General features: G+C 40.9%; 1 protein-coding gene across 14 annotated transcripts in view; it reads right to left on the bottom strand.

Moving 5' to 3' along the window:
- The window catches only part of Dnah9 (dynein axonemal heavy chain 9), a 373,887-nt gene that overhangs the window by 91,389 nt on the left and 263,627 nt on the right, over positions 1–18,871 (bottom strand). For 13 of the 14 annotated variants that reach the window (XR_002386940.2, XR_015443305.1, XR_015443304.1 and 10 more), the window contains 6 exons: positions 15,073–15,192; positions 12,439–12,627; positions 9,412–9,647; positions 4,273–4,395; positions 2,578–2,782; positions 1,506–1,670 (listed from right to left, as the gene is read on the bottom strand). Coding sequence is in view for 9 of the 14 variants with exons in the window: in XM_087192015.1 (XP_087048141.1) it covers positions 1,506–1,670; positions 2,578–2,782; positions 4,273–4,395; positions 9,412–9,647; positions 12,439–12,627; positions 15,073–15,192 (1,038 nt within the window). In the remaining 5 variants the exon portion in view is untranslated. The remainder of the gene's footprint in view (positions 1–1,505; positions 1,671–2,577; positions 2,783–4,272; positions 4,396–9,411; positions 9,648–12,438; positions 12,628–15,072; positions 15,193–18,871) is intronic. The other variant, XM_087192017.1, reaches the window with a different exon arrangement.

Raw genomic sequence — 18,871 nt, 5'->3', positions numbered from 1 at the left:
TATTGCCTGGTGATGCCATAACCATCTTAGATTATGCAAGGATATTGTATGGTGTTCTCAAATGATGCGTTTCTCAAAATGTATTCCTGAAGTTAAGCTGTACATATCTGTCTTCATAGTACTTCATCTATGACCTCCATTATACCCTCCGTAACTTTCTTATTTAGTCCACTATATTAACCATTATCTGCATTAATCATTCCTGTAAGTTCAAACTTCTGTTCAAGTACTCCTTTTCTTTAACATTTCTTGAATGTTCCTCACTGTATCCCTAACTTTTGTTACGTATGAATGAGACAGAGAAAAAATAAAGAAAAAGGAACAACAAGAAATTTCTGTATGAGAGTTGGCAGCAGGTGCACAATAAGTGTTCAGTGATTTTAAAGATGGGATAAAGAAAGCAGAGATGGGAAGTAGGGAGAAGAGAACAAGATGGCTGTGTCTACCCTATGTGCACTGAGTCCTTCTAGCTCAGGGCAATAGACTTTCAAACACAGTTATTTTTCAAATTCTCTGGAGACGCAGAGGTCATAAGTAGCTGGCAGTAAAACCTGGTGGGCACACAGCAGATGCGAGCCAGTGCTACACCAGAGCTTCCTCTTGTCAGATACATCACTTCAACCTGGGCAATGAGTTGTCTGTTATCCAAGAGTGGATATGACCTGGTTTATTTGCCTTGCCCATCACTACTTTTCAGTTTTTATACTTTGTCTCTACCCAGAACCGTCCTTCATATTTGGAGACGTCCCAAAAAGTAGGGAATATTCATAATCATTTGAAGATGCCTTGTTCTCAGATACTGTTACAGACACGTGATATCTTAGTCAGAATCAGTATCATAACTGGTTTTCTGATCCAAGAGTAGGGCTGAGGATGCAAAAAGGCCTTTTAGATTTGGAAAGTTTTCCCAGTCTTCTGGGAAAAGTGAGGGAATTGCTCTTTTTCTTAAACTACCTATTAGGCACTGGGGGAATAAAAACTGTCCAACACGGTGAAATAAAGAAAGGAAGTTACATACTACTGTAATTGTTTCCCAGGTGACACAGCTTTTGAGAGTAGAGTTTCCTGGGAAGTCATTGAGGTTTTCTCATTAAAATTAGACTTGTGAGATTTTGGAAGTCCAGCAGGTTTTCTCAGGATGGAATCTTGCCTGACTTGGCCAACTTTTATAGCAATGTGATGCTTTAGCTTCAGGGCAGTTCCATAAACCATCTGAAGTATTCCGTTGGAGCTACCATCTCCTGTACAGAAAGCTAGGCTCTGCCAATTTAGGAGCTTATCAGGTATTTGTGGAGTCAAGATTTCCAAAGCACTTTGCAGAAAGTGGCAGTTCTGTAACTCAGGACAGGAGGGAGTTATCTCAGGGATCCTGACTAGCTGGACTTCCTAGAAGGCACTTGGGAAGCCAAAACACCATCCAGAAGTCAGACTCAGGCACGAAGAACAGAAAACTGCAGGAGGACCCAGCCTCAGCTGCCTTCCTAGACCAGACAGAATAATATTACCTTTTTCTCCACTTCTGCAGCTGTCTGCTTGGTGATCTCTAGGTTCTCCACCAAGGCTGTTTCTCCCAGGAAGTTCCCAGATGCCAAGGAGAGATGAGAAAGCAGATTGTCTTCTAATGTTTTGAGTGTGATTTTGAATCCATTCTGCTGCTTTGTGAGATCTGACTGCAAGTATCAAGTAAGAAGTAGTCAGGTGGAGATGCTCAGAGCATCCTACTTTTAAGAGAGGTCTGAATAAATAATTATTCATGAGCCAGAGTTCCTCCCCTTACAGACAGTAAACTGGAGGCAAAATATCAAGAATGTTTGAGACCATAAGCAGAGAGAGGAGCAGAAGAAATGAGTAGATGAATTGAATCCCAACTGCACAATATAGACTTGTCCTCTGTATTTGCTGGTTCTGCTCATGTAAGCTCAATCAACTACAGACTGAAAATATTTTTAAAAAATTGTGTCTGTATTGAACATGTACAGACTTTTCTTGCTATCATTTCCCTTTCCTTTTCTCCACACATGCGCAAGAAGAGGTTGCATGAGAACATACTGTGAAGGCTGCCATCTGCAAGCCGAGTGGCGAGGCCTCTGCTGGCACCCTTGTCTCAGACTTCTATCCTCCAGAACTATAAGAAAATAGAGGCTTGTTCTTCAAGCCACCCACTCTATGGTATTTTGTTATGACACTCTGAGGTGACCATATATAAGCCTAGCAGGGTTGAACCTAATTCTGTCACCTTTAAAGAATTTAATTCCATGACTGTCTGTAGGCCTATGACCATGTGCGTTCAGAGGCCCTCAGATTCATAGCTTGTGCCAGGCCCTGCCCTTGACCATGGGAATGTCCCTTCTTCCAGCCATCCCCAGCTTCTGGTCTTTAGTTTGCCATATCCTCCCTTGCCAAACTTGGTGTTGCTGGGTAGCTAGATTGGGGCTGGGATCTTCCAACATTTTGCAGAGCCTTCCATGCCTGGCTCCAGGAGAAACGGCTTGCTCAGTCTTGCTCCCTGAGTGGCCTGCCCAAGGTCTAGTGGAAAAATATATTTTTCCTCCCTTCTCCAATGAACACCACATGTACCTTCAGATGCTCCAGGTCTGGCCTCTCCATGCTGACCACAGCGGCCAGCAACTGGTCCTCTAGACCATCCCTGGTCACAGTGAAGTTGATCAGGGTGGCTTGAGCCTGCAGTTCAGGCTGGTAGTGAGGATTGGCCAGCTTGGTGTGGAGGATGAGCCGGAATTTGGGATTGTATTCACACTCTTTGTCTCCAATTTTGATGAATCTGGAATATAAAGGCGTATGTGAAGGTGAAGTGCCTCCCTGCAAGATTTGGTCAGGAACAGAATTCAAGACTTTTATTTTTAAGAACATAGCCAACAACGTTGCCATATTTGGATAATTTCTTCCTAGGTATGTTTAACATGCATCCTAGGACCCTTGTTGCTCTCATGTGGAGAATAGGTATAGAAGACTATAGACTGTCTCCCTTTGCCACCATGTTTGACTTAGTACTGTTCAACTCTAGGGAAAGCCATTCCCATTGTGATCAGCATAGATTAGGATACTATGAAAAGTTTCCAGCAGATGGCAGTAAAGCTTTTGGAGGAAGGGGCATTTTGTAGTTGTACAAAGGTATTTTTAGGCTATTGGAGTGCTAACTTTTCCTCTTGGCTGACAGGGGAATGACTTTGATGGCTGAAATTAAACAAACACATAAATAAGCACAACCGAAAGACACAGAAAGGCAGCTCAGGGCATAGACAGTGGGTGAGGTGCCAGCTATGGTTTGGGTTGGGTTTGTCCCTGCAAAGGTCATTTGCTAGCAGCTTGGTCTCCAGGGCGAAGATGTTGAGGTAGTGGACATCTATGAGGTGTAGCCCAGGGGGAGGTAATTTCAGGGGGTACTGTCCTGGGAAGGGACTAATCTCTCCCAGGAGAGGGGCAGGTCTGATAGAAGTGGATTAGTTGCTGAGAAGAGTGGGTTGTTATAAGAAGAGTCAGATATTCTTACCCAGTCTCTTGTTCCCTGACTTGCTACATGGCTTCTCTCTTTCTCTCATATACACTTCTGCCATAATACCATCCACTATGTTGTGATGTAGTCAGGAAGGTTTTAGCAGAGGCCTAACAGATGGGTTTCTGATCTTAGACTTTCAGTCTCCCAAACTGTGAGCTAAGTAAACCTTTTTATCTTTATAAACTACTAGACCTCCTGTATTTTATTACAGCTGTAGAAAATGCACTAAGACAGTTCTTGAGTCAAGCATGCCCTCATGATATTTATCACTTCCTATCCTATATGCAGATGACCATTCTACTTCCTTTCATTTACCCTTTACACCTTCTGCTTCTGTCCTACACTTGTTAAGCCCTGATCATGTACCAGCATCCAATGTTGCAGGCTCATTAAATTGACAAGGATCCAAGTTTGCAGAACTCAGACATCTGGCTTGGATAAAATACTCATGCTTTAAAAGTCTGCTTTTCAATCACTTTCCTTCTAAAATTTCTTCCCAGTTGTGCCCTATGGCCATTGAGAGGGAAGTCAACGAGTCCTTGACTGATGGAAGTGGAGTCTATCCTAGGAAGCCTTCTCCAGGAACAAAGGGCAACGAAGTAGCCTCTGCTGGGAAGGAGGACAATATGCCAGCTGCAGGGAGCTCCTTGACCTGAGCTGAGGAGGGGAGATTCTAAAAAGAACAAACCACTCCAGTATTCACCAGGGCTTCTAACCTGCTTCTCACACAGGGCAGCCACATGTCTCAATCTTACCGTCCTTTTTTAATAACTTCTCTCCCAAGCAGAGGTCCCAGAACAGGATCAATGGACTCTTCCAGGTTTTCGATCAGCACCACGTCTCCAGCATCCAGGGCGCGCTCTATGGTTTGAAGGTAGCTGGGGAGAGTGAGTTACACAGTATCAGCCTGTGGCAAGGTACTGATTCAACGGCAATTTAACAAGGCAACCGTGGTCTCTAAGGCCCATGAGTAAACTTGGAGGCATAGCCATTAGAAGTGTTTTCAGCAGCCCCATTCCTCTTTCATTAAAATGGCATTTATGTGATTTTTGACAGTTTTAGAAATAGGGAGAAACTACAAAATACAAAAACAAATATGAAAATTAACAATAATTGTTTGATCCATTATTAACAATTTGGTGTTTACTGTGTGTATTTGAATATTCAGTGCTCCACTGGTACCCGTGGGCGATTGGTTCCAGAACCCTACAGAGACCAAACTTCATAAATGCTCAAATCCCTTGTATAAAGTAGTCTAATATTTTCACATTACTTATGTACATCCTCTCACTACTTTTACCTGTAATATCTAAGACAATATAAATGCTATGCAAACAGTTGTTATACTATTGTTTAGGGAATAAGACAAAGAAAAAGTTTGTACATATTTAGTACAGATGCAGTTTTCACCCCAAATGTTTCTGATGTATGGTTGCTTGAATTCATGATGCAGAACCTGCAGATATGGAAGGCTAACTGTACTATATTTTCAGGTTTAGTCTTTATACAATTGAATTCATATAGCAGCACCTTTGTTTTTTAACCTAGTTTTTGAACATAAAATCTAAAATTTCCCCATGTCATTAGATATTCTTCTGAAGTAAATTTTAACTCCTGGTTATTAGATCATTAATATACCTTAATGTATTTATCAACCAATTAGTAAAGGTCTAGGTTACTTTTAACTTTTCAGTGTTATGTAGAGTTTAATAACTATTTTATAGGTTAATTTCCTCTAAATCAGTTTATAAGTTTCATACAATTCTAAATCAAACAAAAACAACAATAAACATCTTGACTAAAAGTCTTAAAATTAACCTAAGATAATATAATGCAGATAGTAAAAAAAAAAAAAAGAATGACGATGAAAAGGGACTAATTAGACCCTCAAATTCCTTCATGAAGGAAGGACTCATATTACCTAATACTAAAATATGCTTTTGTAACTTCAACAGTGCAGGTCTATAAAAGAAGTCTTAAGAAGGCAAAGGAAAAAATATGAGAAAAGGAAAAATGGAAACAAAGTCTTTGTAAAGAGGGAAGTGTAGAGGGGTTGAAGGAAGGACAGTGGAATGGCGAAAGAAATAAGAACCAAGATACATCATGTAAAGGTACAAGTTCCCAGTGATGAATGTGACTGTATTGTATACCTAAAATGTACCAATAAACTTAATGGAGAAAAAAAAAGTGTGCCAAAAAGTTAGCAGTGTTTTTGAATGATGAATTATAGAAGTTTTTATTTCTTTATTTTTTGTAACTCATTTCCTTACCCTTCTAACAATAATGACATACTATTTTTGTAATGAGAAATTCCACAATAAATGTTATGAAGTATAGAAACACATAATTAAAAGCTAGCATAATATTAGAGGGATAGAAAAGAATAAAAGTCCTGCTTAATTAAATAATTTAATATTGTAAAATGGCATTTCTAATTAATTGAGAAAAAGATGGAAAATTTGGCAGATGATATTGGAACAATAGCTAACCAATCGGAAAATTAGTTGTACTTCATTTAGGACCTTGAAATATATTTAAAATGACTGGATTTCGAAGTAAAAAAGAAAACTCATAGAAAACTAAAAAATGTAGATTTAATATTTAAGCAATTTGTGGTAAAAAAGATTTTTCTAAACATGATCTATGGAAGGCATGGGTGACAAGTTTGACTAAATAAAACATAGTATGTCAAACCCCACGCATAAAATTAAAAGGCAAATGAGACACTTGAACAAAGGATTATACCTATTTTTATATTTTCTATTTATATAGAATAACATTTGTACTCAAACAATGTATGACAAATCTAGAAAACCACCCAATAGAAAACAGTCAATGGATTCAAGCAGAGAATTAATTGAACCATTATTTATGAAGATCTACGATGTGATATGTCAGCAGTGTTTTAGGTACTAGGGATATAGCAGTGACCAAAAAAGACACAGGCTTCTGTCTAAAATGTATTTAACCAACTAGAAAGGAATATTTTAATCAAAGTTTGAGAGGAAGGCCAGAATTCGATTGTTCTGTGACTGAAGATGTGGATAAAAGTATATCATGTTGTCATATCTGGGTGTTCATTCCCCAGTAAAGTTTACTCTGTAAGAGGGATCCAATTCTAGTATTCAATTTTTTCTTTAACTGCCATTTTGTTTGTTTGTTTTTTGGTACTGGGGATCGAACTCAAGACCTTGTGCTTGTGAGGCAGGCATGGTGCCACTGAGCTAAATCCCTGGCCCTGTTTAACTGCTATTTTTCTTTTTTTTGGTACCAGGGATCGAACTTGGGTCCTTGGGCTTGCGGGGCAGGCGGTGGAACCACTGAGCTAAATCCCCAGTTTAACTGCTATTTTTAACATTACATGTTTCACTTCAACAACCCTGTGTGAGCTGGACCTCTGGGCTAGCATGTTAGGGACAGACCTATGGGCAGAAGGCGAACCTCACATTGGTAACCTTGTGCTACAATGGGTAACTCTTGAGTCTCTAAGTGAAGATGACCTGTGTTCAAATACTGCCTCCATTCCTTTTTCTAAAAGAGAGTTTAAATAGACATTTTTTTTTAAAAAAAAGAAGTACAAATAGCCAATAAGCATATGAAAAATGCTCAGCATCTTTAGCCATTAGGGAAATGGAAATCAAAGCTATTTTGAGATTCCATCTTGCCCCAGCCCAAGTGGCTAGCATCAAGAACACGATAAACAGTGAATGGTGGTGAGGATGTGGGGAAAAAAGAACCCTTCTACATTGCTGACAGGAACATAAACTAGTACAACCACTACGGAAATCAGTATGGAGATTCCTCAAAAAACTAAAAATAGAAATATTATTTGACCCAGCTCCCTCTGTCCTGGGTATATTCCCAAAAGAATTAAAGACATCATACTATAATGATGCACACATAGCTTTGGTTATAGTGGCTCAATTCACAACAGTTAAGCTCTAAAAACAGCCTAGCTGCCTGTGAACAGATGAATAGATAAAGAAAACATAGTATGTTTACACAATGGAATATTATTCAACCATAACGGAAGATTAAGCCATGTCATTTGTAGGAAAATGGGTGGAATTCATGAGACCATCATGCTAAACAAAATATGCGAGACACAGCAAGTTAAGTATTGCATGTTTCTATCACATGAGAAACCTAAACAAACAAACCTAAACAAATAGATAAACAAATGAATAAAAATTTAAAAAAATTATGTGCCACATACCAAGGTTTCTGTCAGTGATGGACAACAGTGGTCTCATAAGATTATATTGGCTAGTGGTGGCATATCTGTTTTAGTTTGCAGAAAGAAACTATTATGACCACACAATTTCAAAATTGCCAATGATGCATCTGTCAGAATGTATTCATGTCATTGAGTGATATATGACTAACTTTTTAATTGTGGTAAATACACATAAAATTTACCATCTTAACCATTTTTAAGGGAAAATTTCAGGGGTATTAAGTACATTCAGACTGTTGTTCAACAATATCACCATCCTGTTACAATCTTTTTTTGTTTTGTTGTGTTTTAGCAAAACTGAAACTGTGCCCATTAAATACTGATTCCTCACTGGGTGCGGTGGTGGATGCCTGTAATCCCAGCACTTGGGAGGCTGAGGCAGGAGGATTGCTGTGAGTTTGAGGCCAGTCTGGGCTACATAGTGAGTTCAAGGCCAGTCTGGGCTACATAGTGAGTTCAAGGCCAGCCCAGACTACATAGAGAGACTGTGTCTCAAAAAAAAAAAAACCCAAACCACAAAACAAACAAACAAGCAAACAAAATTCTGACTCCTTAATCCCTCCTTCTCCCAACCTCTAGGCCACAGCATCCTGCTTTCTGTCTCTACTATGAATGTGACCACCCTAGGTGCCTCACTTGAGAGGAACCTTACAGTATTTGTTTTTTTTAGTTACCAGTGAGAGGTGCAGAGGCCCAGGCTGGTGAAGCATGTTGGACACTGGCCAGCTGTTCTCTCTGCTACCCATGCCAAATCACACATGGACCAAATCATGAGGCAGGTACTGATGTTTTCCTAACACAGTTGCCATGCAACTGATGGAAATGTCTGGATGAGCCTCAGTAGAAAGAGAGTTTAAATTTGTTGTTTGTGGCTCCAGGGCAGAGGTAGGAACAGTGGGTAAAGGAGGGGCATGGAAGGCAGCTTTTAGTCAGATGTGAAGATTAAAACAGGCTTGCCTAACAAGGGGTGGGGGTGGGGAGGCAAGAAGAGTGTAGGGAAAGAAGGGAGGATGAATACCAGGGATGGTGTGACAATACTCTCAACGGATTGAGAAGATGCAGCACATTTTAAAATTGATATATTACAAGTGCATATATTTATGGGATAGAGAGTGATAATGACACATGTGTAACATGTAATGATCAAGGTAATTAGGGTTTCCACCTCTTTAATCATTTGTCATTTGTATGTGTTGGGAACCTTCAAACTACTCTCTTCCAGTTCTCCCTCTTCCTCTTCCTCCTCCTCTTCCTCTTCTCCTCCTCTTCCTTTTTCTTTTTCTGAGACAGGTCTCACTATGTATTCCAGTCTGGCTTTGAACTTCAGATCTACCTGTCCAAGGGCTGGGATTATAGTTATGATCCAAAGTTCTCAGCTTCTCTTCCAGTTCTTTATTAAATACACAATAATTTTTTGTGAACTATAATCACCACATGGGCAGTGCACAATTTCTAATGAGAAAGAAAAGCAAAGATTTGGTGAGGCATTTTTCACTGAGACAATTTCTGAAATGGGGAGAGAACCATAAGAAATCAGAGGGACCTCATGGAGCAATCAGGAGAGGAGAAATAAGACACGGGTCTTAATGTCTACTCCTCACATTTGTTTTCCCTGCACAAATGGTGCCAGTGGTGAGTTTGATGCTCAGCTGCTTACCCTTTCCGGCCAATTTGGGTCACCCGAAGGTCTTCTCCATATCTGTTCTTGACCCACTTGATGCCTTGCAGCTGAGGGTCCACCATGAGCGGCCAGCGCTCACAGTTGGTGAGGATGGTGGCATTCTCTACAGACATTCGGTCTGCAGGGAGGCCCTCGTTCTGCCAGGCAGCCACGTCAGCGTCATCTGTCAGCATCCTCAGTGGGTCCAGGGTTGGGGTGACTGGGATGGGAACCTGGTGAAGAAGGCTTTCTCAGTGTGCGTGTGGGAGAGAGGTGAACACACAGCATCTCACTGCATAATGTAACTCCTTTAAAAGCAAGATCAATATCCTCTTCATTGCTTGCCTGGCTGTGTAACTATTTCTGGAATCAGATTTTGTTAAAGTCCTGATAGTCTTTCTTCTCTTGATGGATGAACAACAACAGAACTTCAGCTTTTGTGTCCAACACTTTGTTCTCTGGTATATTCACCTAAATCAACTTTCTACTATAGATAATTTCAATTTCAAAAAATAATCTCCTACATGTCTTTAACCATGTTAGCACTTATTTTCCTATCACATTTCTCTGTTTCTCCGATGAACCAGCCCCAGGACCCATGTGGCATTCTGCACAAACCACTCTGTCCTCTTGTCTGTTTCACCAGCTTGCAAATGGCTGGAGAGGCTGACTTCCTCTTGTCCCAAACAGTTCACTCCCAGAGCTCTCTGTACAGGAAATCTCCCTGCAAACTCACCTGCTGGGAAGCCACTGAGCATCACTCAGCCTTGAGAACTCTGTCCCCTCTTGTGTCCCTTCAGGCCTCCTAAACCTTTTCTTGTCTTCTCCTTTGGCCTCCCTCAGTTCACTTAATTTTTCTATAAACTTTTCCGTCAATGACTCATACACTTTTTAAAAAGGAAAAATAAGAGGTAAAATTCACACAATATGATATTTACATTTTAAGGTGTGCAATTCAGTGGCATTTAGTGCACTCACAATGTTATGCAAACATCTTCTCAATCTACTTTCAAAACATTTTCATCATCCCAGAATGAAACCCTAATACTCATCAGTCACTCCCTGCTGCCCTCTACTCTAAACTTTTGGCAACTACTAATATGTTTTCTGTCTCTATGGATTTTCCTAATCTAGATATTCAATACAAATGCAATCATACAAGATGTGACCCTTTGTGTCAGGCTGCTTTCCCTTAGCATAATGTTTCAAGGTTCGGACAGAAGACCTTTCAATCCATACGTCTCTTTCCCCTCTGCAGTTTGTTTTGCCCACTTACTTGAGGGAAACATCTTCAAACCATCTCTTGTCCCTTACTTCTGTCTACTAAGGGGACAAACAACCCACACTATACAGTCAAGCAAATTAGCCTCTTGGAGGTTTTTTTTTTTTTTCTTTCTGGGGTTAGACATGTGTTTTAATATTTTTTTTGTAATCTTATACACAAAAATATTATTCTGAGAAGGAATTAAGACAGCTTATTATGTTTTGAATATATTCCACAAAATTTTTGTTTGGAATCCATGAGTTGAAAACTTAATCTCCAATGTGGCAGTGTTGGGAGGTAGGGTCTGATAGGAGATGATTAGATCACTCTCTCGTGGGAGTGGGTTGGACCTCATAAATGTAGATTTATCATCAGAGTGCATTTGGCCTTCTTTTGCTGCTCAGCTCTTGCCCTTCTTGCCTTTTTGCCTTCTGCCATGGAATGACACAGCGTGAAGACTCTTACCAAATGCCACACCCATGCTCTTGGGGTTTCCAGACTCCCAACCATGACACAAATAAGTCTTTGTTCTTTATAAATTACTCCTCTCAGGTATTCTGTTATAGTAACTGAAAGTAGATGAAGACACTGCCAAAGAAGTCAATGGCATACAAATGCTCAAGAACCCCAATCAAAGCCTGAAAAATCCGCACTGCTGCTACCAATTAGCTCATCTTGATTCAGTCAATGTTGATGGTTATTTTGACAATTTGCTTTTTCCACAAATGTTTAAAATGAACAAAATAACAGCCTAACTAGCACCTGTGTTGTTCCTAGTACTGTAAGTTTTTAAACCACTGTTCAGCAAATCAACATGTGAATAGGAATTTATGAGCTTATCTGAGAAACCAACCCTCACTATGCAACATGTGTTTTGCATTCTAAGGATGCAACTACCAGTGGATTTCAGAATATATTTCTTGTTGTATGTTGTAAACTTTTTGTGCTGGCTCTACTGGTAGCTGAATTTTAGGAACCAAGTCTCCTCCACTGGACCTCGAGCATGCCGAAGGCATCCTGGACTCCACTGTCTCTGGACCTCCCTTACGGTGGAGTGTAGGATGTGCTGAATTTCAGTGAATATTTGGAGAGTGATGATCACAAATGATGGGAAGTGAATGTTAGGAACTGTGACTACAGGGTCCAGGTGCAGCATGAAATTCCCTTTAATCAGGAGTTAACATTTCCTTGCTTCATTATGTTGGAGGGAGGGTGAGGTGTAGACAGCAGAGCTGGGAGTAAAATTTGCCTAATTACACGATGAGGACAAGCTGTACAGCCCAAGGAAAAAGCACCAGAGTTGTGGAAGAAAAAGCTGATTCCATAAGAGTCAATCATAGGTGCTGTTTTCTGATGCATGGGTAGAAACTATGTAGCTCTGGGCCCTGGTGACAAGGTGCAGTGAAAAATAAGGAAAGGGAGTTTTCCAATTGCTCCTATGTTGTTTGGCTCTGGAGCAAGGAGATCTGAGAGAAACACAAGCTTCTTTTGATGTCTCCTAGGTTTTCAGCTCTGAGAAAAGCTAAGAGACAGCAACTGGCTAGAGCACCAGAGTACCCATGGAGGACCTCATTCAGGGGTGTTTCTGACCTCTGGCGACCCACAGGGCACTGTGGAAGGCATGGGTGTGCATGTCCCAGAGCTAGTTCTCAGGAAGTGTGAGTGAAAGAGGGCACTAGGAGATTTGAGTTATCATGGCCATGTGATATTACTGGTAGCCATGGGCTGGTGTGGTCAGGAGAAATTCAGGCAGTACGTACCTCCAGCTGGCTCAGGTAAGGTCTCCAGGTTCCATCCATGAGGCTCTGGCGGTATTTTTTTGTAAAGAAGCCAAGGTATGAAACGAAAGCGGTAATGAGTAAAATGTCTCCACATAACGTCCTTTCCTGTTGTTTGAAGTTCTGCACAGCTTCTGCCCACCTCACATTTTCGGAAGTGAGTCCTCCAACCTACCATTTCAAGGGCAGGAGAGGGGCGAGAATATGTCACACTATGGGCTACAGAGCTGGGAATGTAGTCTCAGGATGCACATTGTGCTCACTAGCAGAAGGCCTTGGAACATCATTTGTGTGGCCTTTTCAATCGATGGGGATTTGCCCCCTGCTGCAGCGAGCATTTCAGCAATCAAGTTACTGTTCTGTTCTGTGCATTATGTGGGCGGGAGAAAGATGACAGGCTTTGAATGGAGACTTCCAGGCTTTGTCCTTTCTACGTGTGAAGATGGATACCACCCACCTCAGAGGGCTGTTGGGAAGATTAAATGTAACTGTGTGTGTTAATCACTTACCACAATGCCTGGTTTGTGAGACATGCAAGAAAGTGTGCACCTCTCCCTTCTCCAAATGCTCATTTCCAAATGGGGAAATAGGGAAATGAAAATAAATAAAATCAAGTCCATGAAATAATTCACAGTGGGCAGGGAGATAGATATGATAATTAAGATACAGAGTTAGAAGTACACCTAGGTTAGAAGTAGGCACCTGGGTATGTATAAAGAGCTATGAACTGCATAGCATATCTAGACTGGCCTGGCCCACATGGGGATGCCAGCCTCTCCTGGGGAGGAGAGCCAGCCTTTCTGTGGAAAACTGTGGGATGCATGATGGAGCTTGGTTTCTGCATTAGAACTTACCATGCAGGTTTTCCTTGAATGATGGTATAACATCAGAGCTGGGTGAGACCTGAGGGATTTGTCAACCCAGTCACTCCCACAGTAACAGAATCTCCCCAGAATCTCTGTTGGTCATGACAGAGGTGGCAGTGGCAGAGCCTGTACCCTGTCTATAAGAGCAGAGCACCATCCTACCTCCCAAGAGGCAGAACATGCTCAGAAGTCAGAACGAGCTCCTGCCAGGTAGAGAAGGCTGTGCTGAGTTTTGGAAATCAAGCAGGGAGCTGAATGGAAGGCAAGCCAGCTAGGAGATCTGGATAACTTCTTGCACATTTGCAGAGGTGCTGTCTCTACACCGAACTGTTGGCGTAGCTAAATGGAGAATCTTGAAACTAAGCAGTGGCTGGTCCTACAAACAAGTGCCTGGCTGTACATTTGTGGAGTAACTTCACTAAAGCACGGCTCTGGCCAATGATGGCTATGACTCATTCCTCCCGAAATTAAAAAAAATGGCTTTGTTATGTAAATATAGATAGCTGGGATAAATGTAAAAATGAATTGATTATATATTCCTTCATTAGTAAAGCTGATGCTACAAAGACTCTCATGTGAAGAGAAATCACAACCAGTGGATACTGCTCCGTGAGATTATCTCTCTCTCTCTTTCTCTCTCTCTCTGTCTTGTTTACTCTTTTTTTTTCTCTGTCTGTCTTGAACCAAGAGCCTTTCATATGCTAGACACTCCTGTGCTATTGAGCTACACGGCCAACCCCCAGGATCTTAGCCGATAGAGGTGATGATAATTACGAGCCATGGAGCATTGTAAAACACCATACATTCTTCCTCTCAAGATCTGATGTCTGTCTTGCTCCCTTTGAATTTGTGACTACTTCAACAAGACAAAATATAGTGGAAGTAATATTGTGATGCTTTTAGGTCCCGGTCCTTAAGAGACTGGGACTTTCCACTTCCTGTTTCCTGGAACATTTGCTCATGAGCCCTAAGTCATTATGTGAGATGTCTGACTACCTTGCTGATGAGACTGCATGGGGAGGCCCTGAGATCATGTGGAGAGGGAGAGAGGTCCTGCTGACCCCACCTGCCAGCCACTTCTGCCAAGGTGCCCAGCATGGGAAGGAAATCATCTGGCCTCTGTGGCTCAGCTCAGCCACTGGCTGAATCACACTGAGTGGCCTCACTCACAGAGCAGAAGCCTTAGCCAGCTGAACTCTGCTTAAATTCCTGACTCACAAACTTGTGAAATATAGTGGAATGGTTATTGTGTCAAATCACTAAGTTTTGGGGTAATTTGTTTTGAGGCAACAGGCACCCATAACATAAGCACACGTGCATGGATAAAGTCATGTTCAACAATGCTCAGAGGCAATCAATTTCACTCTTTTTTTCCTTAGTTTCTAGTCATGGTCATAGTCATTATGAAAAAAGAACATTAATAAGATCATTGGAGTTCCGAAAATTTTCTAACCTTGAGTTTTAATGCTTCCTCCGATCAATATACATCCATGTAAGCATGGTTACATCCCGCGTGGGCTGAGAGATTCAGTGTCTACTTCCTTCCCAATCATCTCTGTAAGAAAACTCTTGACCAGACCAGAGTGTGCACTCATACTTTTCTCAAGCATCATTTCCTGCATCCCTGAACATTTTAATATTTTCCCACGAGTCAAAGCAGTGCTGAGCTGTGCTCATCTATTTCGTACCTCCATGGCATTCATAGTATTGTAATATAATTAGAGCTCAGGCTGCTGAGGCAGGCACTCACCAGGCGGTTTGCAAGGGAGATGGTGCCTGCAGTCACTTCCGCTTCTTGCTGACATTTGAGTTTATCTGCTGTTGCTTTCTCAAACTTGGTGGTGAGCTTTGCCAAGTTTTCATTAAGGTGCTGTTTAGGAAGGAACACAAGATATGTCAGTAACTCCAGCCAAGTCACCTTCAGTGTTTCTGATATGGGGCTCCTGTGCAAGAAATTCTTAATGAAGTGCTCAGTGAGAGCCTAAGAGATTGGGGAAAGCAGGGCAGGGAAGGAAAGGAAGCCAAATAAGGGGTGATGTTGGATGGACTCCTAAAGAAGACTTCAGCTTTATCCTGCATGAGAAGTGGGGAGTGGGAGTCCAGAGATTTGCAATCCAGGTGAGAGCAGAGCTTTCACACTCTAGCATCTCAGTCCCTGGGTAAAGGCAATGAGGAAGGACTGGCATGGAGGAGAGGAGGGGTGCGTAGATCCTACCTCTCCCTGTGTTGGGGACAAATGAGTTCTAGAGGTCTGAGGAGGTGGTGCAAGTGCTGCTATTAGAAGCAAAAGCACATCAAAGCTGAGGGAAAGCAGCAACATGGTCAAAAGGATCCTAGGGTGGATCCGGGAGAACCAGTGACTGTATCTGCTGCAGCCGGTCTGGGGCTGAGCTGTGTGGAAACTAAATCCTCCAGCCTGGCTAGAATGTCCTAGACGCAGAAGACACCTTTTCTCTAACCTCATGTATTTTCCCCATTAGCACAAAGTATAGGAGCATTTTTAACCAGACATAAGTTTTTATTTCTCTAAGCTTATTAAAGAGTAGAACTGAAGCATGTAGCATTTGCTGCCCTCAGAATACAAATATACAAAGAACAGCAGATACCTCTACATTTGTTCTATTCCTGTACAATAACCAGGGTTGAGGCTGCTTTGTTGGTTATTACTAAGGTACAAGAGAAATGAATATAAAGTCAAGTTTATGCAGTCATGCAGTTTAAAAAGCAGGTGTTGAGCCATCCAATGATGGAAAAGTGACCACACTCGTTTTCCTCCTCTTTCTGAGAATTCTCTAAAACGATCACGATGCAATTACAAAAGTCATAAGGCCTGAACACCAAGAAAATTGCTAAGGGCTTTTTAAAGGTGAGGCATTTCCATAGATGACGGAAGTCCACACTGATGGAGGAGGAGTGGCATTGTCTGGAGCAGGGCAGGAGCAGTTGAAGCTTCTACACTTCACCAGAGAAGAGGGTGACTGGCCCGCAGAGCCCCATGTGAACTGGAGAGTTTGAAAATGAGGGGCAGCTGAAAACAGAAGAGCTCTATGGGTGCTAACTGATTTCCTACCTTATATTTCCATCCATATGCCTAATATATAGTGCCACAAGGCACCCATGACACCAGGCAAGAAAGTCAATAGTAGCAGAGAAAGATACCATGTTTGAGCATTTAGGATGAATCCAGTATGACGCATCTGATCTTGCAAACAAATTCAACCAATCAGCTCTGTCCTTAGCTGCAGAAGTATCTTCAGCTTTTGATCACTATTTTTATAACATAATAGGGAAAGAAGATGTTATGGAAAGCTAGATTAAGGTAAACAAGAAGAAAACATGACTTGGGAAAAACATAATTTCAGTAATGAAAACAACAATACTAAAAACTTTCACAACTAGTTTCTCAGAGAGATGGAAGATGTTTCATCCATAAAAAATAACAGGATGTTATTCAAAGAAGAGAACAAAACAATTCTAATGTAAATTACTATTATTGTACTGTTCATGTACAAATAATACATTCAAAGTGAAGTTTAGAAGATGAATTTGAGGAAATCTCTTAGAAAGCATTAGAAAATATACAGTGACAAAATAATGAGAGAGAAGAGAGGATCAAGTTGAGAGATCCAATATCCAGCCATCAAGCATCCAAGAAGATAAAACTGAAAAGAAAACAGAAAGGGGATTGTGAAAGAGACACTAGAAAATAATTCTCCAGGGCTGCAGAATATGCATCTGTATGTATTAAGCATGATGAATAAAAAACACATAAATGGAATGCTTCAGATACCAAGAGTAAAGGAAATGTTAAAAGCCTGCCAGAAAGGGAGAAAAAACCGGTACATCCACAAAGGAACGTGACAATGATAGTTCATTAGACTTCTCATCAGATAAGAGCATAAAGCATGGATGTTTCCAGGAGAAAAATTAGCAAATTAGAAATCAATATTTAGCAAATGTTTTTGGATGAGTTGAGGAATAAAATAAGGTCATTTCCAGACTGTAACCATTCAGAAAATTTACTTCTTAACTTTTTTTGAGAAAGCTATTTGAGGATGAGTCATAATGAAATAAAATAAGAAACCAAGAAAAGAGGAGGCATGGGGTCCAAAAGTCACTGAAACTGACCAAAAAGGCAGTAACTCTTGCTTATTCTTCAAAACAGATTGGAGCTCTGTACTGGGGACAAAGAAGAAAGGTCTGCAAGGAAAAAAACTTCATAGAGTACTAGATTAGATGGAGAGCTTAAAAATAAAGAAGGCTGGCCATACTTCCAAAACTGCTATATAGATTTAATGCAATATCGATTTAAATTTCAACAATATACTTCACAGAACTAGAGAAAACAATCCAAAAATTCATTTGGAGGCAGAAGAAACCTAGAATAGCAAAAGCAATTCTGGGCAACAGAGATATGGCTGAAATCCCCAACTTGAAACTATACTACAAAGCTACTGTGATAAAAACAGCATGGTACTGGCAAAGAAACAGACCTGAGGACCAGTGGAATAGATTAGAAGATGCAGAAACAACTCCAGACATACTCAGCCACCTCATCTTTGATAAAGGAGCCAATCGCCCTCATTGGAGAAAAGATAGCCTGTTCAATAAATAGTGTTGGAAAAACTGGATTTCAACCTGCCAAAGATTAAAACTAGACTCATTCCTATCACCGTGCACTAAACTAAGATTGAAGTGGATTAAAGAGCTAAATATCAAGACAGAAACACTAAACTTGCTGGAAGATAAATTAGGTAGAACTCTCAATGACATTGGCATAGGAAAAGACTTTATGAACAAAACTTCAGTAGCACAGGAGCTAACACAAAGAATCAACAACTGGGACCTCATCTTACTGAAAAGCTTCTGCACTGGAAGAGAAACTACCAACAGAGCTAAGAGACAATCTACAACATGGGAAGAAATTTTTAGCAGCTGTACCTCAGACAAAGGTCTACTATCTAGAATATATAAAGAATTGAAAAAAATCAGTCCCCCCAAATTCAAAGACCCAATTCAAAAATGGGTATCTGAAATGAACAGACATTTCTCAGACAAAGAAGTAAAAACAGCAAATAAACATATGAAAAAATGTTCAACATCACTGGTCATTCGAGACATGCAGATGAAAACAACACTGAGATTCCACCTCACCCCAGAAAGAATGGCTGCTATCCAGAAATCAACCAATAACAAATGCTGGCGGGACTGTGGGAAAAGAGGAACCCTTCTCCACTGTTGGTGGGAGTGTAGACTGGTGCAACCACTGTGGAAATACCTATGGAGATACCTCAAAGAACTAGGACTACAGGTCCCATTTGACCCAGCTATTCCCCTACTTGGTATCTTCCCCAAAGAATTAAAAGAATCATACCACAGTGATATATGTGCACCTATGTTTATAGTGGCACAGTTTGTAATAGCTAAGGTTTAGAAACAGCACAAGTGGCCATCAACTGGAAACTGGATAAAGAAGATGTGGTTTTTTTTATAAAATGGAGTACTACTCAGCCATAAAGAATGAGAAACTAGAGTCATTTATAGCTAAA

This window comes from Heterocephalus glaber, unplaced genomic scaffold (genome assembly GCF_053883595.1).
Source record: "Heterocephalus glaber isolate CG9 unplaced genomic scaffold, H.glaber_assembly_v1.0 deba00001564, whole genome shotgun sequence".
NCBI lineage: Eukaryota > Metazoa > Chordata > Mammalia > Rodentia > Bathyergidae > Heterocephalus > Heterocephalus glaber.
The sequence above is the reverse complement of the archived record's forward strand: the minus strand, read 5'-3'. Positions and strand labels throughout refer to the sequence as shown.